This window comes from Alternaria ethzedia, assembly GCF_023757985.1.
Source record: "Alternaria ethzedia strain BMP 0044 chromosome Unknown scaffold_14, whole genome shotgun sequence".
Classification (NCBI taxonomy): domain Eukaryota; kingdom Fungi; phylum Ascomycota; class Dothideomycetes; order Pleosporales; family Pleosporaceae; genus Alternaria; species Alternaria ethzedia.
This window is the reverse complement of record NW_026056207.1, coordinates 491464-514704: the sequence shown is the minus strand read 5'-3', so window position 1 is coordinate 514704 and position 23241 is coordinate 491464. Positions and strand designations below refer to the sequence as shown.

At 53.7% G+C, this 23241-nt stretch overlaps 5 protein-coding genes across 5 annotated transcripts; 2 read left to right on the top strand and 3 right to left on the bottom strand.

Annotated features, from left to right (window-relative positions):
- Window positions 1–86: 86 nt before the first annotated feature.
- Window positions 87–1506, bottom strand: J4E87_006303 (uncharacterized protein; the record flags this gene model as incomplete). The annotated part of the gene is made up of 3 exons (XM_049377908.1): window positions 87–453; window positions 508–1359; window positions 1415–1506. The coding sequence occupies 3 exons, from the start codon at window positions 1504–1506 to the stop codon at window positions 87–89; spliced, it is 1311 nt and encodes a 436-aa protein (XP_049232475.1).
- A 503-nt stretch (window positions 1507–2009) lies between these two features.
- On the bottom strand, window positions 2010–3217 carry J4E87_006302 (uncharacterized protein; the record flags this gene model as incomplete). Its single annotated transcript, XM_049377907.1, has 3 exons — window positions 2010–2295; window positions 2344–3091; window positions 3139–3217. The coding sequence occupies 3 exons, from the start codon at window positions 3215–3217 to the stop codon at window positions 2010–2012; spliced, it is 1113 nt and encodes a 370-aa protein (XP_049232474.1).
- Window positions 3218–4023: 806 nt separating this feature from the next.
- J4E87_006301 (uncharacterized protein) lies at window positions 4024–7756 on the bottom strand (the record flags this gene model as incomplete). The annotated part of the gene is made up of 7 exons (XM_049377906.1): window positions 4024–5491; window positions 5946–6801; window positions 6850–6941; window positions 6986–7251; window positions 7325–7361; window positions 7407–7528; window positions 7601–7756. The coding sequence occupies 7 exons, from the start codon at window positions 7754–7756 to the stop codon at window positions 4024–4026; spliced, it is 2997 nt and encodes a 998-aa protein (XP_049232473.1).
- An 11862-nt stretch (window positions 7757–19618) lies between these two features.
- On the top strand, window positions 19619–20293 carry J4E87_006300 (uncharacterized protein; the record flags this gene model as incomplete). Its single annotated transcript, XM_049377905.1, has 1 exon — window positions 19619–20293. One exon carries the CDS (start codon window positions 19619–19621, stop codon window positions 20291–20293), a length of 675 nt encoding a protein of 224 aa, XP_049232472.1.
- A 420-nt stretch (window positions 20294–20713) lies between these two features.
- J4E87_006299 (uncharacterized protein) lies at window positions 20714–21561 on the top strand (the record flags this gene model as incomplete). Its single annotated transcript, XM_049377904.1, has 2 exons — window positions 20714–20851; window positions 20908–21561. The coding sequence occupies 2 exons, from the start codon at window positions 20714–20716 to the stop codon at window positions 21559–21561; spliced, it is 792 nt and encodes a 263-aa protein (XP_049232471.1).
- Between the last annotated feature and the right edge of the window lie 1680 nt (window positions 21562–23241).

Sequence of the window (23241 nt, the reverse complement as noted above, 5' to 3'; positions counted from 1 at the left end):
GTATATTCAGAAATTAACGAATACGATGCTTGGAAAGCGTATATACTCTTTATTGAGTATCTTACTGTCTTACTGATATACTATATCTACTTCGTATACCTCTTCTGCAAATGCTTCCCAATCGTCGTAAGCTGAATATTACTCGTGCCCTCATAAATCGCGCCAATCTTACTATCCCTAAAGTACTTCTCCGCCAGTCCCTCTCTCACAAAGCCCATGCCACCCATCCACTCAATCGCCTGACCGCTCACACGTCCAGCGACTTGACTCGACATGAGCTTCGCCATGGCGGCATCCATGATAAAGTCCTCACCCGCCTCCTTCTTGCGCGCGGCGTTGTAGACGAGGGCGCGGGCGGCTTGGATTTCGGTCCAGGCCTGCGCGAGTTGGTGCTGCATGGATTGGAATTCGCCGATTAGTTGGCCGAATTGCTTGCGGTCGTTCCAGGCGTAGCTAGGTGATGTTAATGCATGATCAGATATGTTTGTGAGGATGATGTAGACGTACCCAGCGGCGTTTTCCCAAGCACCCAGTGCAAGACCCGTCATCTGCGCAGCAATACCAATACGACCCTCGTTCAACAGCGCAATAGCGTATTTGTAGCCCTCAAACTCCTTGCCCAGCAGATTGTCCTTGGGGATCTCGACGTCGTCGAAGTTGATGACGCAGGTACTGCTCGCCTTGATACCGAGCTTCTTCTCCTTCTTCGCGATAGAGAAGCCCGGTGTGCCCTTCTCTACGATAAACGCAGTGATACCCTTGTACTTCTTGCTGGGATCGAGGTTGGCGAAGACGATGAAGAAGTTGGCTTCGACGCTGTTCGTTATCCACATCTTGCTTCCGCTGATCTTGTAGCCGTTGTCTGTTCGGGTGGCCTTGGTCGCGAGGGCGAAGGCGTCGGATCCGGATACGGGCTCTGAGAGACAGAAGGAACCGACGGTGTTGGTGGCGAGCTTAGGAAGCCATTCCTTCTTGAGCTTCTCGGAGCCGTACTTGAGGATGGCCGTGTTGACGAGTGTGTTGTGGACGTCGCACATGACGCTCACACTGGGGTCGACGCGCGCGAGCTCCTCGATGGCGATGATGGCCGATGTGAAGTTCATGCCTGAGCCGCCGTATTCCTCGGGTATCTCGATGCCCATGAGGCCTTGCTCGAAGAGCTGCTCTACTACCGCCGGGTCCATCGCTTCGGCCTCGTCCATGGCTCGCGCCTTGGGCAGGATGGCTTCGTTGGCGAATTTCGAGACGGACTCGCCCATGAGCATCTCCGTCTCGGACAGGTGGGTAATGGGCGTCGGTGGCACATCTGAGATGTCAATCGCTTCCCGGCGGGCGGCAGTGGTTGAGAGGCATCGTAATCTGCGTGGCCATGGTGTTAGTCTTGTATATTATCGCCTTCGTGGAGTATACATACTGCGGGGCGGCGCGGGCAGCCGGTCGCAGCGAACGCGACGAAGCGGTAGCAACGCGAGTGAGGGGTCTTATTGAACGTGAAAAAGAAGCCATTTTTGCGATATTGGTTGAGAGTTGAGGAAACGAATGTGGCAGTGGTGAAAGTCAACGACGGAAGCCCGCCGCTCACATGCCGAGGCAGCTTAAAGTTAGCCGGCGCAGGCCGCACCATGCATGCCCATATGTCCGGGGTTGTGGAGAACGCCCGTCACATGTCAGCCGCCACCTACCAGAACGAGTGAATCTCACGCACTGTGCCGCTGCGCTGCTGCAGAGCCGCATGCCGTCAGATCTTAACCACACAACATCAAGCCGTGGTAAGTGTATTGCAAACTAAATACTAAGCTATAGCCTTGGTCGACAACAAGCAGCGCAAGGGTATATGAAAAGGACGGCATGCAAGAAACAAAAATAAAATCAACTGGTCGTAACACTGACATGACAAGGGAACAACAGCCTCTATTCAACAAGGAAAGCTGCCTTCCAGCTGCAAGAAAACCCCTTCCTATTAAGAATTGTTATATCCGCAACTCCAACTACGCCCCCCCTCGTGGCATCTAGACGCGGTTGTTGGACCCCATGGCAAACCTGCCGGCCTGCATCTGCGCCTTGTACTCACTCAGCTCGGCAGCCTCCTTTTGCTCTTCAGCAAGGAGTGCTTGCGCCTCCTTCCTGCCTGCGCGGCGCTGCTTGATGCAGCAGAAGAGGATGATGATGGAGGCAATGGCTACGAAGCCGAGGATACCGGCGATGATGCCGATCTTGGCGCCCTTGGAAAGGTCGTTGAAGCGGTTCCTGACTCCGTGGGGAGACTTGATCTCTTCGAGGGTCTCAGATTTGCCCCTGTGTCTTGTTAGCTCTGTACCGGATTTTCAACGGACGTAAACTTACTGGATGACCTTGACCTTCTCCCAGTCACCAGATGCGTCCATGCCTTCCCACGAGTACTTGGCAGCCTTGGTGTAGTCTTCCGCGTAGACGGACTGGATCGTCATGATGTAGGGACTCTTGTCAAAGTCTGTCACGCCACCAGCCCACTCAATAACACCTGGGTCGTTCTTGTTGGGGTCACCCGCAGCCCACGATCCGAGACGGATGTTCATTGGTGTTTGAGGGTAGCGAGTGCCGTTCTTAGCCTCCTCCGGGGTGAGCTCTCTGACTTCCTTGTCGTCCACATACCACTTGATGCGGTCCTTCGTCCAGTCGATGGTGTAGTTGTGGTAGTCGTCCTGGGGTGCGAAGCCAAGATCAAAGTCCTTGCCGCGGTCGTACGTCTCGGTGTCGCCCTTGCCGAAGTAGTTGGTCAGGATCATCTTGTCGTCGCCGCGGAACTCCCAGTCGATCTCGTCGAGCGCCTCGGACTGCAGGATGGCACTGGAGATGATACCCTTGCCGGTCGCCACCTTCATGACTACCTCGAGGCGGCCGAAGAGCATGTAAAAGACCGAGTTCGCCGTGGGAGAGTCGCCGGATCGCTCAATGGCAAAGGTCGCGCCCTTCTCGTTCCAGTCGATCTTGCCCTGGTTGGGCATGCGCCAGATCTTGTCGTTGTTCGGGATACCAGTCTTGTTCCAGTTGAAGGTGGCGTTTCCGCCGAGCGCCTCCATGTCGGGACATCCTGTGGTGTTGAGCGGGTTGCCTGTCTACGTCAGTACGTCTATCGCAAGTAGACTTCAAGTCGCGTACAGTCGGTGTGCGTCTGCGCAGTGGTGGTCGAGATAAGGCCTGCGATAAGCGCAGCCGTGGAAAGGGCGAATGACTTCATCTCGGCGTATTACGATGATCTGTAAGCACGATGTGTAAAGAGCGTGGTAGTGCGCGTAGACCAGACGCGCTGTTGGTGTTTGTAGCAAGGAGCGACTGGGATAGCGAGTGCTGAGTAAAGAGTGGATTCTCGTGACGAGAAAAGGAAAACGAGGGGAAAGTCGTTCAAGGGAGCGTCAGGGCCGCGTTTTAGAGACAGCGTGGTGAAGAGCATTTGGGGTGCTGCCCTGCACGCAGATTTAAGGAGTCGTCTAGTGCACAAATGCTCCCTGCCGCTCGCTATTGGTCGGCGGACCTTAAACTACAAACGGCGCTTGTCGATCCCCGAGAATAGCGACTCTCCTGAGCGCTTTGTGCATTCAATGGCTTGCTGGCTGAGGATCTGTTCATTGAATATTGCACTCGCCTCACTCGCTGTCCGTTGCCGTCGTTTGGTCTCGAGCAGGCCGCAAACGACTCCCCCAGCCGCTTGTGCGACCTCGCGCTATCGTGTCTCACCTGCATACCGCGGGTGGCTTTGCGCCAGGCCGGGAGCCAAGGAGATTGTGAAACACCAGGCACGCTGCACTGCGACCCTTGAAGCGACCGTCTGCTCTCTACGCCACTCGCGCTGCCATGCGATATGCCGCTGCGATAGCGATACGATGTGGAGCACGAATCCTAAACGCTTAATGGATCCGCATCGTCATGGCCCACCACTGCCGGCCTGCGCGCCACTCTATACGAGCCGAATTGCCGTGCTGCGTCCTGAGGGAAAAGGCCGTTTGACCGTGCCCAAAAGAGTCCTTCACCCGTCTGTGCTTCCTCTCACACAGTTGTACCCCGCCGAGCCACCTCCTCCAGAGACCTCCTCTCGGCGTCATTACGCTCTCCGTGGTTTCCATCCATCGTATCCGGGACTTCTCTGCCATCGACTGCCGGCACGAAGAACTTGCCCCATGCAAATGCAGGACCGTCCATGGCAAACTTGCCCTGCATGCGCCAGCGGCCCATGTACACATTGAGTGCGACGAGGACTTTGGCGAGACATGTCCAGTCGAAACCAAAGTACAGCCCTGCTCTTCCATCAGAGACGACGTACTTGTGCCAGATACCCCAGAGAACGATGTATTCGGCCTGATCTCCTATGTCGCCATCGTCGACCGTCATTCGATGCCATTGCAGCAACGCTCGCATGACTTCATTGCACGACTCCATGACCTGGCGCGGCGAGCGCGAGTGGATCACAGCCAACGTTTCGTATCGACAGCCAGTCTGCAGGAGCTGTATACACAGGAGCGCCTTCTCCATGCGACTCATCGAGCCAGAGCTTGCAATGAAGCCTGCATTGCTCAGCCACTCTTTGATCGCACGCAGCTCGTGAAGCTTCATGTAGTGCAGATACGGCAGAACGAAGCGAGCGTCCTCGATCCCTTGCATCGTCATCTCAGTAATCATGAAGCCGTTGCAGCTACCTCGGCGCTCCTTATACGGGTTGCGCAGGGTAGGATCCATGTTGGCTTCCTCTTCTTGCACGCGCAGCTTGACTTCGTCTCTCGGTTGCGGAAACTTGAGGGGATGCGTTGTGGGTAGGTGTAGGCTCTCCGAGCATTGCGATGGCGCTCCGTGGATGATGAGACGCGGTAGTTGCCTCAGCGCCTCGAAGGCGTTGGCGCGTCCTGCTCTCTGGACTGCAACTGGCGGTTGTATATCTCCGACTGGCAGGCCACCGGACATGAGGTATGTGTCTTCGTAGCGGTCGCCTTCAACAGACCGTCCATGCACGTCAAGAGCGTCATCAAACGCCTGCTTCTCCTCCGCATCGCCACGAACATACGCTTCAACCTTCCCATTATCCGTCGACGTATTCCTCCTCCCTCCATTCTGCGGGCCCGATATCCTGCGCAGCTTCACCCCGGTATCGCCGCCTCCCTTCGGCCCTCTTAGCCTCTCTTCAAGCTTCACCACGTTCTTATACGACCGCCAAGCATGTCTTTTGGCATCTTTGACCAGTGCCTCAATCTCATCTCCAATTTCGCAGTATATATTTGCATCGAGCTTCTCGAGATCGCGATGCGCACTCTTCAGTTCGCGCTTCATTTCTGTGACGCGAGTAACGTTCGATCGTTCGTGTTCCGTGAGGCCTTGGAGCCATTGGATGTAGCTGCTGACACCGCGTACATAGTCTTTTATGTCGTCTAGTCTGTCTGGGATCGTGCCGACGGAGGGGTGGGGTGCGTGACGGCTTTTCGGCGCCGTTGTGCGTTCCTTCGATTGTGGTTCCTCTGCAGTGGGTCTGGAGGTGGTTCCTGCATCTGCATGTGCATCCGTACCTGCATCTACGATTATCGATCGGCGCGGACTGAAAGGATTGTAGAATCGGCCCATTGCAGCTTCTAATCGTTACGCATGTCGTGGCATGATTATGCTGTAGACCCCAGGTGGCCGCTGCCAAAACGCCCTTCGCTTCGTGTACCCTTAGAGATCCACCTTTCGTCAGTTTTATGGAAGGACATCTGGTTGGCTCCACATACTCATTCCGATACATACAAAATTGCGGGGGGAGCGTGAAGAGAAGAACTCCGGATGCTTACGCAGTGCGCAGACTGCTTTGATCTCGATCAGAATCAAAGACCTAGGATGTTGAGCTGAATATCTACATCCTCCCAACAACATCCCCCAACTCAGTCCGTGGCCTAACAATCGGCTTTACTGTCCCTCTCACGCGCGTCCGTTGCTCCATCGCATACGCCAGTCCAACAATCTTCGCATCACTCCACCTCTCCCCCAAGAAACTGAACCCAAACGGAATACCCGGCGCCGACCCCACCAACCCATCAGGATCAGTCACAACCGGCTGCCCATCCCCCATAGCCCCCATCGGTATACTCACAACCGGCGCCCCAGCAACAGCAGCAAAGGACCAAGAAAACTTCGACGGCAGAACAACAGCATCAAGATCGTGCCGTTTAATCGTTCCAAGCAATCCTCCTTCGTTGTCATAGTACAGACCTTTTTGGTACGCTTGCCAGAATTCTGGGGTCGTGTTATTCCAGTTCTCCAGCGCGAAATCCCAGACGCCTGTTGATTTGCCGGGGTAGCTTTCTAGTGGGCTTTGGCGTGTCCAGGCGCGTAGTTCGAGGAGGGTGGAGATGTTGTGCGGGTTGTACGTGAGGCGTTTGAGGTACGACTCGATGTTTACGACGAAATCGGCGGACATGATATGTAGGGCTAGGAGGGTATCGTTTAGGAAGTCTTGGGCAGCTGGGAAATCGGTATCGATGACTGATGCGCCTGCTGAGCGTAAGATGTCTAGGGTGTTGTTGAATGCTGCGATCATGGAGTATGTTGTGTTGTCTGACATGAGGTTGATGACGTTGCGAGGTACGCCTAGACGTGCACCTCTAAGTGCGGTGAGTTTGCAGGCGCCGACGAAGTCTTTGTCGACGTTCTCTGGGATGGCGGAGGTGTAGTTGTCGTATACGTCGGTGCCTACGATGCTTTGGAGGACGTAGGCGGAGTCTTTGACGGTTTTTGTTAGGGGGCCGATGGTGTCCATGCGTTCGCTGATTGGTATCACGAGGTGCCGAGATGTAAATCCAACGGCTGTTTTAAGTCAGCTGGTGATCAGATGCTACGACCAGTTACGCGTACTTGGCTTCATTCCCACGACGTTGTTGACACTGGCGGGGTCGATAATAGAACCATACGTTTCGCCGCCCAGGGTTACGGTAGCCAAACCCAACCTTCGATCGTTAGCTGATATCTGTCGATCGGCGATTCTACTCACGAAGCTGCAACTGCACTTCCGCTGGAACTACCAGATGGATCTTGACGGGGGTAGAACGCTCCGTATGTCTGCCCACCATACGCTGACCAACCATTGCTCGAGTCCCATGGTATCCTAAAGCTGCCCCATTCGCTGGGGTTTGTCTTCCCTAGGATGATGGCTCCTGCCTCTCTGAGATTCTTCGCGATAGTCGAATCAGATGAAACCTTGGCTCCGACGAGCGCGTAGGATCCAGCGGTGTTGTTCATCTTGTCTTTTGTGGCGATCTGGGATCGAAGTTGACGTTAGTGTAGCAATCTAGTGATATCGTAGAAACAGTTGATACCCCGAAGAACTGACCGTGTCTTTGATGAGTATAGGGATGCCATGCATCGGTCTGAAAGTCAGCGGATGTCGTGACCACCTCAAACCTTTTACTCACCCTCGCACCGCACCTTTCGAGCGCTCCTCCTCAAGTGCAGTCGCTATATCCACCGCATCAGGATTGATCTCAATGACTGGGCGCAATATATCGTCCACGTCGTTGATACGAGCGATGTAAGCCTATTAGGCAGCGTCAACCAACGAATACGGGGATGGTGTTCAATGCCAGCAACTTGCCTTGACAAGATCCACACTAGTAAAATGATTTCGCTCCAAGCCCTTCGTCACCGCCTCGATATCGGCTTCGTACAAGCTCGGGAACTCACCTCTTCCGGCACGTTGATTGAAGAACCAGCCCGAGCCTGCGCTGCCGATGATCAATGCGCCTAGGAGAACTCCGTAGACCATGCTCTTCGAACGACCACGCCAATGAGAAGTATTATCGCGGGATTTGTCTGTGGGCATACGATGATGTGACGGGTCCGCAGGGGCGCAGTAGTTGAGTAGTCTCTCATGCAGATGTAGTAGCCACCACTTGGTTGATGTGTCTCCGGCAGGCATGGGATGAAGTGTTTCGGTAGAGGGCTTCATATCATGGACCGTACAAAAACTTCTCTGCAGCTGACATACGGTCACGTTCGAAAAAGCCGTATTTGGTCATGTCATAGAACTTGGCGCTCACCTGGGCCGCTGCGGTGGGAGCGGGTGACTAGCCCGGAATTCCGCCCCGCACCTGCACGACGATGATGGCAGCGAACAAATACATCGCAGCTTCCTTCCTACAACCCAATCCCATACTCTCTATCTACTGAAGTACAATCTCAATAACCCAGTCCGACCCGGGACCTGACCGCAGTCTGAGTCCAAGTCGCACTCTCTTCTTCACACTCTCTATCGTCGCAGCATCAACATGACTAACTGCTGCGCGTATCTGCATGTCTCGCTGGCATGGCTGGTACTGATCACTTGTTGTTTACACTAAGTTATTGCGCTATTTCCCTACGACGAACATTTCAACCGAACCTGAATAACAACGCAAACAGATCTCGTCTCCTGTCTGATCCACATCCCTAGTCTCATTCGTCTTCACCTTCGACTTCCTTGTCCTTGTCCTCATCTTCATCCTCTTTCCTTCCACTGTACTTCAACTGCCAGCTTTTGACTTCGTCCTCGCTCGGCCAATGTTTCAGATGTTTCCAAGCCAACTTAAGCGACTCAAATCTGCCCATTTCTAACGGATAACCAAGGATTTCCGGAGCAGCGAGTTCGACCGAAGCCGCTATTCGCTGCCAAGCTCTTCCATGACCCTCTGATTGATTGACGTTCTCCTCGTACGAGTTTGAGACGTCTTTGCAACGGCAAGCATAGTGATCTAGATATGCGTGCACGAGCTCGTGAAGGATGGTGGCTAGGCGATGCAAGGCCACCACGTTCAGATTACCATGGCCTCCCATGCCGATATAATTGAAGGCGCATATACGGATCCGAGGTTTTCCTAGGCAACGTTCCCGGTATTCTGCAAGTTCCTGTGGCCTTTCTGTCCAATCTTCCCATGTAAAGCCCACATCCATCTGAGCGTCCGTTGACGTAGTTGGAAAGAAGATTCCCGAGAGGACGTCCATCAGCATCTTCATCTCATTCTCGGAGACATCCTTGCCATCATCATGCCCTAGTCTTTGTAACAAAGAGCCTTCCGACTTGTCTTTGCGCAATCTCTCCCAATCATTGCGTGCTTCCTTCTGTTCATCGCTGAATCCGGGTTTGCCTAGTTTCATGCTACGCTGGATCTCATCGGCGAGTCGAAGAGCATAGTGACCTTCTATGCATAAGCGCGCTTGCTCTCGATATCCTGATTCACCGTGGGTTCCCTCGGCAGCAATGTCTCCCCCACATGAGGGCCCACATGGGTGCAGATGCTGGTCCGCCAAACGCTGCGACTTCCTTCTCTTTCCGAGCTCGACAACCATAGCGAGAAACACTTCGGGTGTGCCAGGTGGGCCTCTGCGGTGCAGTAAATCGGTAGAGACCATATTTGTACTGGACTGTGTGGCCTTATGTTGAACTTTTGTGACCGTATTGTCGACACTATTAGGCTTGTCTCGTCCTGGTTTCTCTGAATCTTTGCGACAGGCTTGCATGACCGATATATAGTACTGTTGGCGTAAGTTTGATCTTGCACATGACCTCTGGAAAGCTTCCCTCATTGCTTGTGACCTCAGCTGGAGACATCTTCCACATGCTTGTTACGATCGTAGATGATTTGAGTGTTCGAGAGGCAAACATATTGGCGTGCCTTCGCACTGTGTCAATGCGACTTGCTGAGGAACACCCTTCTGCTTACCAAGCTCAACATAATCCCCAGTGTGTACGTTTACAAGCGTCTTCATCGTAAGCGAGACAGGCGTCATGTCATGCAATATTTAGAAGACGGACGAGTCAAAAGAGCATATTTCAAAATCAATCTGGTAAATCCTCTTGCCAGTAACAACATCGCTAATGAAACTTGTAGTAGCTGCTGCCCGACACTGCTGTATGTTATGCCCAATCAACACACCAGTTCCCACCCTTCAACTTCATCCTCCGTAGGCCAGAACAGCATATCGTCCCAGTTGTTGACAACAGCCTCAAAGCGACACAAATCAAGCGGAAGATCAAGTGTATCGTTGGCGAATCGTTCCACAGACCTTGCTATCCTCTGCCAAACTCTTCCATGTCCACCCAACTGCACAAGGTCCTCCCGATAAGATAAACAACACGGACATGCGTAGTAGCCGACGTAGGCATGCACAAGCTTACGAAGCAACGTACTCATACGAGACATGGCCCGGCCACTCAATTGACGAAAGTTCTGAAACGGTCTGACTTCCAATGCGGATAGTCTCACTACCGCATATGGTTGATCTGGACCTGCGCAAGTCCAGTCACCCATGCTACCCGGATCAGATGGCTGGTCTGACCAGTCAAACCGCACTTCCATTCTATCCCATGGCGTGGTTTGGAAGAAGATGGTTGTCAAGAGGATGATTAGCCTTTCCATTTCCCATCCCTTCACGCTACGGGCGTCTGGGTGATCGAGTCGCTGCAGCACTGCATGTTCGGAATGGTCTTCGATCATGCCGTTGAAAGCGTCGATGGCTTTGATCTGGGCGTCTGTGAGATGGCCGCGGCTGGCTTTTGACCCATGCATCCCCAGATCGCTGAGTTCAGAAGCATGATGACGCCAGAAGAGCAATGGCGTCCGCTCGTCTACTCGGTTGCCGAGCTTGTTGTGGACGGATGTGATTTTGATGACCGTGTTGCAGCAGTTCTTGCATGTTCTGGGAACCGTTTCATCTTGTGAGAGCTTGACGGGATTGCCTTTGTGGTACTCCTTGGTCATGTAAAGAAACTCGTGTGGCGTTCTGGGAGGCTCGCGCCGATTTGATAGCCGAGTACTTTTGTAAGGACGAGAACGCGACGTCAGCTTCTCAGTTCTTATGGGTGGCATTGTTTGGCCTTTAGTAATGGATAGAGAGAGTATATTCATGCATATCCTCCGAGACAATACACGGTACTTATCGATGTAGATAATCATTAGATGTCTCGATGCGAGCGAGACATGGAAGACCAATAAACCCGCACAGATACCAACGACCAGAGACATGCGAAGAAAGCTACATGACATTGGGGCTTTTGCCTATACAACAATCAACGTTTGATTTACTAACTACAACACATCAAGAGGTTCAATCTCCCTGATACCCTAAGTTACCATCCGTTCCAAATTCCACTCTTTGACTTCCTGCTGAGTTGGCCAATATAGCGGTACACCCCAATTAGCTTGTATGGAGGTGAATCTTCCCAGAACCAGTGGTAGGTGAATGAAGCGAGGAGCATTGTGTTCCACCGAGCTCGCAATCCGCTGCCACGCTAGTCCGTGTCCTCGAAGTGATTCGACATCTTTCACAAACGATGGGCACCTACAAGCGTAGATACCCAGATATGCGTGTACCAGCTCGTGAAGAAGGGTGCTTAGGCGTGACATGGTTCGGGCAGATAGGTTTCCTTGGGGCGAAGCATCCATGTAGTTGAAAGCCGACATTTCAATTTTGGGGTGCACATCGCATGTGTAACGGCCAAAATAATCGTCGTTGCGGGTTTTCCATTCGAATTCCAGGTCCATCTGATAGTCGCGGAAGAAGATTGCTGACAAGAGCTTCATCAGATACTTCATCTGGTCCTTGGAGACGCTTCTTGGATCATACCACCCCAATCTTCGCAGTAGAGAGCCCGTTGCTTTGTCCTCCACCAGTTCTTGGAAGGATGCGATCGCATCTAGCTGCTCGTCATTGGCAAACTCAGGTCCCTCTAACATAATAGCTTTAATTTCGTCGGAAAGTCGGATAGCATGATGGCTGGTGCTTCGCAGTGGGTCGCGCTTACGTGTTTGATTTCCCAGCTTGTTGGTGTGCTTTACAGCGCGGATGGCTTTGTCACAGGGATTGCGGCATTTCTCATTGTTTATCCAGGTCCCGAACCGCTGGTGACGGGTTTTGTTGTGACGATCGATGATCATGTCGATGTATTCCTGTGGCGTCTTCGGATAGTCAACGTCGAGAGAAGTCATAGACAGGTTGTATGCATCGCAAAGTCGTCTGCACATGATGGATTGGTTGTATTTCTTTTCCAGAGAATAGCTGGGTGGATTGGTATCCATTGAGCTACTTGCTTGTGATGACATCGCGTGGTAGCTATATACCTAGGTACGTACTGGACCGCAAAGTCTCACAGTATTTGAGACGACCCAAAGCTCGACAACAGCACGCTGCACCAGATCGAGACATGAGATTTCTACAGCGATGTGAATCAGTCGTGGGCAGATGATTCGAAACTCTGAGACTTCCTCTCGCGAGTTTTACAACTGGAAAGGTCTAGAGCCGGGTAACACAGAAATCGTGAACAATAAGCCATAATCACAAAGGAATAGGCAAACATGTCTCGAGATATGAAGTGAGATTCATCTGCGCTTCGTCCAGCCTCTACCCACTACCGAAGACTCTACCATGGCTTCAAATGGACACAGCACCACCCGTCCACCGACAGCACCTCTGACAGGACTCAAAGCAGCCTTCTGCCGCCGCCTCCTAGCCCAAACCTTCGTCAAAGCCTGCCTCTGCGAGGCTTGCGCAATAGACCATTACCTAAACTACCCCTACTCCTGCTGCTTAGGCCATTTCCCAAACGAAATCCCCATCGTACCCGGCAAGCGACCCACTACCGTCATCCACTCCCGATTAAGACATTACGAAGCCCTCCAACTAGTCCGTAGCCCCATCCAGTACTTCAGCAGACCACCAATCGATATGGACATCGAGCAACTTGAAGCCATAACGGAGATACAAAGACTGCTTTACCATGGAGGTCTGATCGCGACGCTTGGGTCGTATGATATGCGTTTCGCCCTGTCCGTTGACGAGATGAGAACACTGATTACGCTTTTGTTGGCTGTGTTCTTCTTCGGCGCAGCAATCCCGTTTGAATTCGCTTGGCACAGCAACCACCTAGAGACATACGACTGGATCGGCGTTACTGTGACGGAAAATCGTAACGGCCAGGATGTCGAATGTATTGCTATTCATCCTACCAAAGTCATACCTAGCGTCAGAGATTCCCCCAACTACAACAGAGCTCTAGCGGTGCAACGGCTTTCTACGTTGATGCATGAGCTTCTTCATGCTGTGATCAAGACGCTGTGTTGTAGGGAATGCCGTGCTGCAGATGACAACCTGGCGCACCACGGAAGAGTGTGGCAGAGGTTGGCTTTGGGTGTCGAGACGGAGTTTGCGAGGTTGTTCGGGTTGAGCCTCAATTTGGGGAGGATGGACGGGGTTTTGAACGATATGGTGAGCCCGGGGGCTGAGTTTCGCTATCCCAGTAGACATGATCTGGAGATCTATGGGTTTGTGGAGCCTCGGTAACGTGATGCAAACATGCTCTAGGACTCAATGAACGCTGCGACCTGAACGTTGAAGGATATCATTACAAAAGCCATACCAGCCGTCTAAAACTCCGTTTCGTAAATGCTACGCCAACCCAATGCAAGTCTATCTACCCATTCACATCTCTATCAACAACACCCCTTCTCCCCACCACCACCATCACCACCCATCCCCCAAACCTCCAAATCATGCACGCTCGGCAACCCACCACCCTCACACTCGCTCAATGCGCTCTGCCACCTCCCCAAATCCACATTCCCACCCACCACAACCGCCGCAACCTGTTCCACTTTCCGCGCCAAAACCTGCCACGCCCTCCCATGCCCCCTCTCGCCTATACAAGCCGCCCACATGGGACAACTCCGACACGTATACGCCTTCAGAAACGCATGAATCATTTCATGCAGAAGCGTCCCTAGCCTAGACTTCATCCGCGCTTGCTGCGTCTGTGTCGGTGTATCCAACGGCCTATATCCACGATACAGCATAGGGTGAAGGAGAACCTGCGTGCCTACAACAGGGTTGTAGAAACTCTTTCCGAAACAATCGCGCTGGCGCGAGTCGAGGTAGCTGAATCCGGCGCTTAGCACGTCGTTGTGCGTGGGTACGTTTCCGGCGAAGAATACGCGGTTTAGATGTGCGAAGAGCGTTGTTACTTGGCGGGCGGAGAGCGTGGAGCGTAGGTCGGAAGATGTGAGATGTGGGTACCAATAGGAGAGTAGACTGCGCAGGTGGAGGACGGAGGGCGTGGGGCGCGCGGATGGGTGCAGGTATGTTGCGTCGAGCCAGGATATGTGGTGGCGGACTAGGGACATGGATTCGTAGGTCCCGTGGAAGCGGAGGGTTAATGAAGGCGCTGGACTGGTGGGTTTGGGCACCTTTTCGGAGGAGAAGGAGGGGGTTTTACGGTGGTGGTTTTTGGAGGTGTGTTTGTTGCGACGGTCGCGGAGCGCGCCGTGGGAGGCCAAGGTGGAGATTTTGTAGAGTTTCGGCGCGCATTCGTCGCACGTACATGGAAGGTCTGCTTCTTGGACGTGGGCTTGGAGTTCGGCGAGGGATTTCGGCGGCGTGGTCGATATGGGAGCGTAGTCATCGGTGTGGGATATCGTTGGGTTGCGGCCTAAGATGCGGTCTTCGATGAAAGACAATTTTGGGTCCAGGGCAAAGAGCGGTTCGAGGAAGGGGAGGAGATTGTGCCATCTTGATGCGCCGTGGCACGTCTTCCCTTCTTCTAGCTGGTCGCCGAGACGTCGGGCGTCGTTCTGTTTCCTCTGATGTTTTTCTCCATCGCCAAGAATGAACTTCGCGATGCGCCGGATGGGATGGAGTCGTCTTCTCTTCTTTTCCGACTTCTTTGTCTTCTTTGCAAGATTGCTTGCATCGTGCGTTTCCAGAACTGGCGGATTCCCCATGGGGTAGACGTAATATTAATGAGCTAATGTACAGGGCTATAAATTCGACATGATTGAAGGAAAAGAAAAGAGTAACCCAAATCCGAGATTCGGCCCATGGGAAAGACGTGACAGCCGTTTTGGGGACATGGTGCCCTAACCGAACAGTGAGGCGGTAAGGGTAGTAAGATTGAAGGATTCGGATGCACAGCAGGGGTCGCGATTGCGAGGCATGCTGCGCACAGACGGTTAGGGTCTTCTGAGGATCGGGACGAGGGTTCGTTGTGGCAGGTGATGCCGATACGATGCCAGGCAGGTTTGGGGAATCGGAATCCAAGACATAACGGACACTTGTTCTGCGAGTACAGGTGTGTCGAGGCTATGTTTGGGGCTGCGGATGAAAGCCAGTACGCGCGTTTCGTGCGTGAGAACGGGCATCTCGGTAATCCTGCCCTGGGTTGTGACGGAAGTTGCACAAAGACAACGGTCCGATGTTGCAACGGGGGGTGTGGCTCATTTCTCGCACGCCACGTGGCGCAGTGTGGAATGTGCATTTTCGACTGGGGGGAGACTCCAGTAAATCGTGTCTTAGGCGGATAGTGTGCGAGACCTTCACCAACTACCAACGTACACACCCAAAGTGCCTCGCAATAAGACTTCAAGTTCGAGCGCAAAGTCTACAAGACCTCCACCACCTCCCCTCCGCCTCCCCCACCCACCCAGGTGTGGCTGTTCATTTCTCGCACGCCACGTGGCGCAGTGTGGAGTGTGCATGCATGACAGACGTTATGTTATCAGGGTCTTTTCTAGGTTCCGCTTCCGCTTATCCGACCCCTGTTCTGTGAAACGTTGCGCACGTACACCCGGTCGTGCGTCAACTCTTTCTTCGAGTCAGCCGAATGACGCTTCTTCAGGGTTATATCCGGTTTCTTCTGCATCGTCTTGTGGTGTCAGAGTCTCTTTTGTTGTTGTTGCTGTCGTCAGGCGGCTGCGTTCCCAGGTTTTGGCACCGATGGTTGTTGCGCGGGAGGGGCTGGCGATGACGCACGCTGTGTTCTGCTGTGCAGTGGCCTTGGGATCGAGGTGTACTTCCGCGCCGGTAAGCCGGTCATTCTGGCTCCGAACGAGATCTAATCACCCGACACATCTTGACCGTTTTAGGGTGAAGTAGGTAAGGCTTCTTGAATGCTATGCGTCCAAGAACAGTATCAGCGAGGTTGAACTCGTCCCAATCCAGACGCCCTCTTGACTTTATGCCAAGTTTCTCTTCATCGTAAATGAGGCTGATGCACCGATCCAATTCCATGCGTATCCCCAACAAATTGGAGCTGACATGCTCTAACTCTAGGGCCAATTGCTGCCAGGCCGCGCCATGACTGACCCTGCTGTGGCAGTTTTCACAGATATGTCTGCAGAAGAAAGCGTGGCAGAGCTCGTGCAGGAGCGTACCAAGGCGACCTTGCCTTCGCTTGTCAAAGACTTTTGGAAAAACCCAGTGGTTCAGTGGATCGGTGACGTTAGGATCTAGTTCGATCAGGCAGCCGTAGCTTTTTTGTATTGTCACCCCAAGAATGTTCCATTTGTTTTTGTCGTGATCGTCTACCCAGTCAAACTGGACTTGGAATGAGGGTTGAGGAGGAACAAGTTCCGCGTTGAAGAACGTCTCCGATAGATCGTTCAAGAGGCCTGTCATCTCCTCTTCAGATAGAGTCTTTCGCAAGTCTTTCGCGTTGAGACGCTCCTTCCAATTGCTGATCAAGTCATTGAGACGGCGTACCCTGGCTGCCATCTCTTCATTGGGTTTTCCAAAGTGTGTGCTGTGAAGCCAACGGATGTGTTGTTCTACTAGTAGGGTGGGTTCCGTGCAACCAGACGTGCAAGGAGGCTCGGGAGTAATCGGTTCTTCTTCAGGCGCAGGGGGTTTGCCAGATCGTGTCTTGAACCACATCTTGCTGAACTTGGAAGGAGGCATCGTGTTTGGCTTCTGGCTCTTGTGAGAATATAATGTTAAGATGTGAGAATGCGAGAATGGAAAATGTCTTCATCCTTCCTTTGCAACCTTGTATTACTTCATCCAGCATTTCTGCTCCAGCGGAATGGGTCCCATCGTGGGTAACTTTGGTCGCTGGGCATCGATACCAAATACACAGGCTTTGCACCTCGCGCATGCTGAGTACTTGCAATCACAGCGTGTGGTTTGGTGGGAGTCAGTCTTGACAACCAAGGATCGCTGACTTTGGTACCGATATCTTGATAAATTTTCGCATTCTCATAATCGCAGACTGGTTGCACAAGTTGCAATCGAGCTTATCGCCTAATGAAGCCTATTAGGAGCGCACTCATTGTCAGCAAAATCTCTGCGGGATGGTCGAACCGAACATGTGTCGTAGTTGCTGTTCGGGATCTTTTGGGTGCCCATATGTATACGCTACAATGCGCGCATGAACGCTTATGCTGGTACATTACATTCAAAGAGAGTATCATTGGAATTGCACGAAGAAGACGGTAGTCGCAGTTCTGCACGCGCATACTGTCTTCCCCTTCGAACGATAAGACCCCGCATAGTTAGGCAGGAGTCCTCTCGAGGACGAGGCTGGATTTACGCTTAACGCTTTGCTGTTCGTAGCCGGACCTGGGTCCGTAAAGTGTTCACTACCTCATGGTTTGTGTCATGAAGAGCAGGACAGGGCGCATGGACTGGTGAATACGGTCGGCATGCCCGACGTACATTACGCGCGAGCATAGTATGCAATGAGACTTGGCGATAGGGTCAGACAGTGCGGTGTGCATTCTGAGTACGTCCAGCCAAGAAGTAGTGTCTTCAGCCCGCGCCGACTAGACGTCGCGGGGAGTCCGAGAGAGCTGAGGAGGGTGCGATGACATTCACCATTGGTGCATCTCAGACGCGCCTCTACGCATGCGTCTGAGTGAACCGATGCCACAAGCATACAGACCCCACGTCTTTGGCCTCATAAGGCACCAGCGCAGTAGCTGTAGACCACTTGCGATGAGATTATTCAGCCCCCAGCTACGGTGGGCATCGGTGACGCCGACTCGATGCAGTGAGGTTTGAGGAGATCGTAGTTGTAAGATGATTCCTGTCGATCCTCGGGCACATTACTGTGCTCCTCATTGCGACAGCAGTTGAGCAGGCATCCGCGATTCGTACGTAGTTTGAGGCCGCTACAGCTGGTCGAGACAGTTGTTTGGTGGTTTCGCGAAGTTGGCGTTCGAGATCGACATGCTCATTTGCGACCCTGACTAGATGAGACGATGTCGAGCTCAGTAAGTGTGAGTAGTGAGCTGGGTTGACTTCAGCTCGCGCAGCGCGACTTGCCGTCGTCTTCAGCGTGATAGTGCGATAGCGATAGCGCGATAGAAACGAAGAAGGTCGCGAAGTATAGTAAGACAGAACTCTAGATCCGGTGTCCATGATTCGCTGCATTGAGCGACGCAGGGACTGATACTAACGGGGAAGGCGGAGTGGATCCAAGATTCAGGAGCAGAGGGAGATTGGAGGTTACAGCTCAAACAGGTAGGCTCATTCCGGTGAAGGCCTAAAACGAGTTCCGCTGTCGGGTTGTTAGTCCAACGTTGACGAATCACAGACGTGTCGCCCCAGACCTTCGGGTACCTCAAACTGTGGCTTCATGCAAAGTCAGCCACGTCTGACGGGAGAGCACCCTGATCCCCAATGGAACTATCAGGGGTCGCGGTCAGCATCCGGGGCGGATCCACAGGGTGGCGAAAGCCATCCATGGTCGAAGGGCCGAAATTAAAGAAAACTTCACATGTAACGTCGGAGCGGATGCTACCCAAGGCTTGTTAGCGTAGTGGACTCGATGGTTCGGAATATTGGATATAGGAAATAAGAAAAGGGAGGTTTGGATAGGAGAGAACAAGAGAAAAAGCCGCCGCGAGTTGCTAGGGGGGACGATGGGACGTGGCATCTCGCGGCGCGTGGTTTCACCAAACGTGTGGATGACCCAGTGTTCAAACTTCAGAGTTGGGTGCGTGGGATTTTGAAGGGTCATGTGTGATGTGCCGGGAGTTCCCTACAGCTTCAGCTGCTAAGCAGTGCCGATCCGTGTGATGGGGAGCGCCAGCGGCGATAGTGAGCAGCTCTAGCGACACTGGGCGTGGGAATAAGGATAGCTCGCACTGCAGCTTGACACTGGCGGTTTCCGGGACGTGGTTGAGATCCACCGTCTTGAACCGGCTTCTGAGGAGCTTCTGCCTCTCCTTCTGGATCGAGGACTAGACGCAGCAGACTGCGCAACTGTTGGCTTTGCTAGAAAACTCCGCAGCCAGTCGATGGGCGCCGATCGCTTCTCCAGATTCCGCATTGTCGGCATCGACGAATGAGAGGTGCCGCGGGCTTTTGGGCTGTGAGGGAGTCCTTGCAGGCTTCCAGAAGGCAGCCCTTGATCCTCGCGTCCAGCTGCCCTCACTCAGCCCTGACTGCTGCCGTCATGTAGTAAGCCGGGAGTGACGATGAAAGCGCGGCAGTTTGGGGGCGTATGACCGCCGCCGTCAATTTGCAGCAAATGCCATGGTGTCCGCATCGACATGTTGCGCGCGATAGGAGAGGAGTATCGCCAGGGAATAGAGATGAAGCATTGGGAGCTAGGCCGGGATTGCAATCCTACTCGAGTGGAGCGGTTGAGGAATGAGGAGTGCAGCGCCAACGGCAAGTGCCCAGTGGCTGCTAGCCAGAAGCATGGTAAACCTGGCCCCGGCGTCCTAGTCTCGCCTTAGTCCCACGCCCCCAAGCCGCGGAACGCCATGGCCAGCGCCTTATAGCATCCTTCGCCGCCGTCATTTGCGTCTCTAGCTCTCTGTCACGACGTTGATAACATACCTACCCCGGCCGTCCATTTCGTCCTCACAACATCATCACAATGGCCACCATGTTCCGCGACTTCTCCTTCGACCCGGCGCCGTCACCTGACTACTCCGCCTACGAAGCTGAGCGGGCAGCTATGAACGTCTCGCCCACGTCACAGGCGATGGACCCGCATTACGCGCCAAATCGCCCTCCAACTCCACCATGCACTATGGGCGACCTCGCCGTGCAACTCAACCAGCAAAGCCTTCGCATCGACACGACTGTCCGCTGCTATCCTGCCAGCCCTCTCACACCGGAAAGCGATGACGAGTGTGCCCCTTCCACCAAGCAAGAACAGCAGGCGCGACCCACCTACTCGCGCATCGCAGCTTCCGTTCTCAGGATGCAACGCCAACAGAGCTCACGCATGCAGTGCAGCTCATCGCACGCCCGCGACCTTTCCAAGCTGGTCAAGATGATCGAGGAGGAGAAGCAGTGCACCGTTAGCGAGTCGTCTTCGCGAACATCCTCTACGTCTTCGACATCAACATGCGCATCTGGCAACTCTGGAGACGACGAGGGCGTCGACATGGACTACGATGTGCCTGCCTCAGGCATCGAGGCACTCGCCAGCATGCCGGTGTGGAAAGCCCACGAAAGGCGCGACAGCTGCGTCCGCGTCACCCGACCTGTGCGCATGCGCAAGCGGTCCAAGGGCAACGGTGTATCGAAGAGGCGGTCATCATAGTACTATCGGTCGAATTTGGTTACATGCATAGCGAACGGCGTTTGGGGTGTCACTACGGGCGCATTATACCACTTGATCTTGCTGGAAACAAGGCAATATTGGACAGGGCCTGGAGATGTATTATTATATTACCATCGGGCGGACGAGCTCCCTTAGGGTTGAGCCTGGCGTTATAGGGTGCGACAAGCTGGGCGCTGTCGTTACACCCACATACTATATAATCACAACCATCATCAACATGCAACACACTCCCACTATGCTCTTATCGTGACTTATCCGCTTGACCCAGCGCAGTGTTCCTTTCCCGCGTTGCTGCATGTTCCGCGAACCTGAGCATTGGTAAATTGGTGACCCACATGGCTGTTGATCGTAAGTTTGTAAATTCGTGCCGCACCCACAGCCACAACCACAACACCCGCCATGTCCGCCCGCCGAGCGCTGGCACCGCGCTCCATCCACTTGCGCATCGTGCCACGTCCCGCCAATCTATCCGAGAGCCGCGAGATATTCCGCGTCCTCCAACGCTTCGGCGAAATCAGCACCTTCAAGTATCTTCGGGTACGTCTTCACCAATGCGTTTACTCATTCCACACGACCACTCACACCACGCACAGTACGAATACCAGAACCCCGCCGACAATGTCGCCCTCGCCATCTACCGCGACGAAGCCGCCGCCCAGAGCGCCCTAGACGCCTCACCCCTCCGCTTCGCCCTCGAGAAGCTCATAACCAGCGACACCGACGCCGACGCCCAAATCCAAGCCGCCGAAGAAGACGAAGACGACACGTCCATCCAGCAAACCCCTCAAAAAGACGGCATCGACGAGATCCTCCGCCCCTCACAACTCCTAAACCGCACCTTACCCACCCCCACCGGCACCACCGGCACCTCCCCCGCCCCAACCCCTCCTCCCAAACCCCTCCCCTTCGACCCCCCACCGCACGCCTCCTCGCAGAAGAAATCCACAAAATGGTTCCAAGTAACCGTCGACCGCTCCCGCGCCGTACATCCCGATTTCATCGAACGCCAACCCTACTGGAAGCAATTCCACCCAATGAAGAGCATGGCGCAGGTGGATTTGGAAAAGAGCGTGCCGCATGTGGGGCTGAGCGATGTGAGCAAGAGGCCGCCAAATGCGTATCGTACGCCAGCAAGAGTGCTCAGGGTGATGAACGAGTACGTGGAGAAGAGGATGCCGAGTCTCAGGGGGATTGTGGAGGGGGGCGAGAATGAGAGAGGGTTTGAGGAGAGGAAAGGGAGGGGGTGAAGATGGATATAAGAGCGCCGGTAGGGCGTCGAATTGGAATGGTCGCGTTCCGGGTGACACATACATGGAGACATGGTCCTAGCCGACAGCTTCGAAAAGATTGTCTACGCACAATCCCGTGAGACGGCTCGCGGCGAGCTCGACGGTGAGATCGACTGAAAGCACGCTTCACGGCAGTGACAAAGCGTAGGAGACCCATAATCGGTTTGACGACGCAACACATACCCACGCCTCACTCCTCGAGGAGAGCATATCGCGCTGGATCGTACATTCTCTCAACCTCCAGCACATCCCCCGTCGAAACGAAAGCGAACGAACCAAAGCTACGGCAAATTCTCATGCCAACCGCCGTTATGAGGACGCATCGCTTTGACTCACACGCTCGAGCTCTCGACCAGACTCCTGGTTTAGATGTGATGGTTTCAGCCTTAGTCGCGTCTTGGTCGTTATTACTATCTAGGTAACACGACCAAGAATTGACTAAGGCTGGAACAATCTACAACGACAGGGATCTGTGTTCTCAAAGGGTGCGCGTACTAGACGTGTGGTCATTGTGTCTGACGCTCTCCACAAGGCGCTCCGACCGCTCAGCAGCGAGAGAACAACCCCGCGACTCCGACGCCCATGTCTAGCATAATGGGGGCACGCACATGTACCGTATCCACTTCATCCAGCACTCCGACGAAACACTTCCGATAAGTGGCGAACGCCTTGCGAACGCCCTCTCAAGCCTCGCCCTTCTGGTTCTTTGACATATCCTTTACCCACCGTTCGAAGAATCCCATGACGGCGTCGGCCTGCCACATGACTTCATACACTCTGGCTGGTCAAATCGTTCTTTCGACCCTCGTAGCCCGGCCAGCAACTCTGAGACGCGTAGACACGGGGCGAACAGGAACCCGCACGATCAAACCATGTGTAAACTGCTCAACAACTGATCCCCATCACGCCCTAGTCACATGATCCACTTCTTCCACATCGTGCACGTGTGCGAAGTGGAATGAGTGGATCATGTGATTGGGGCATGCTGTTTATCAGTCGTGGGGTTAGTTTAAATGGCGGTTTGGGGTTTTATCAGACTAGCTGTGTGTAGAGCGCGGGTGAACAGGTACGGCACCAGCGTATGGGATCAGCGAGGTTTGGATTTTGAAACTTGCATTCCTTAGGGGGCCTCACAGAGACTTCAGAGGAGTGCAAGTTCCAAACTTCACACAGCGCTGACCCCATACGCGGGTGTGTACAAGGAGATATGGGGCGCGAGGAAGCGCTGATTTTGGCATTCTTGGGCGGAGAGAGAGATAGGGTGGTAATGGAGCGATGGAGGTTTAGGGGTCACCATGTCTACATATCAGCCTTTGAACAACGCCTACATAACTTGCACGAACTTCACAGAGTTGACCTCCACCACCTCCCCTCCGCCTCCCCTCCGCCTCCCCTCCGCCTCCCCTCCGCCTCCCCCACCCACCCATAGTATTCTGGGTGTTGTGAGGATGTTTAGCTGATGGCGGCCTTCTTGCACGCTCGCACAAATCTGAAGGGTTGTTTCCTGGGTTGTGTGCAGTTTATAGGCATCTCAGGCGGCATGTGAGATTTTAGACAGCGCATGTATCACACGCGGAGCATACACTAACGTACTGGACGACCTAAAGGTCAATGACTGAGTTGGTTGGTGACATTACC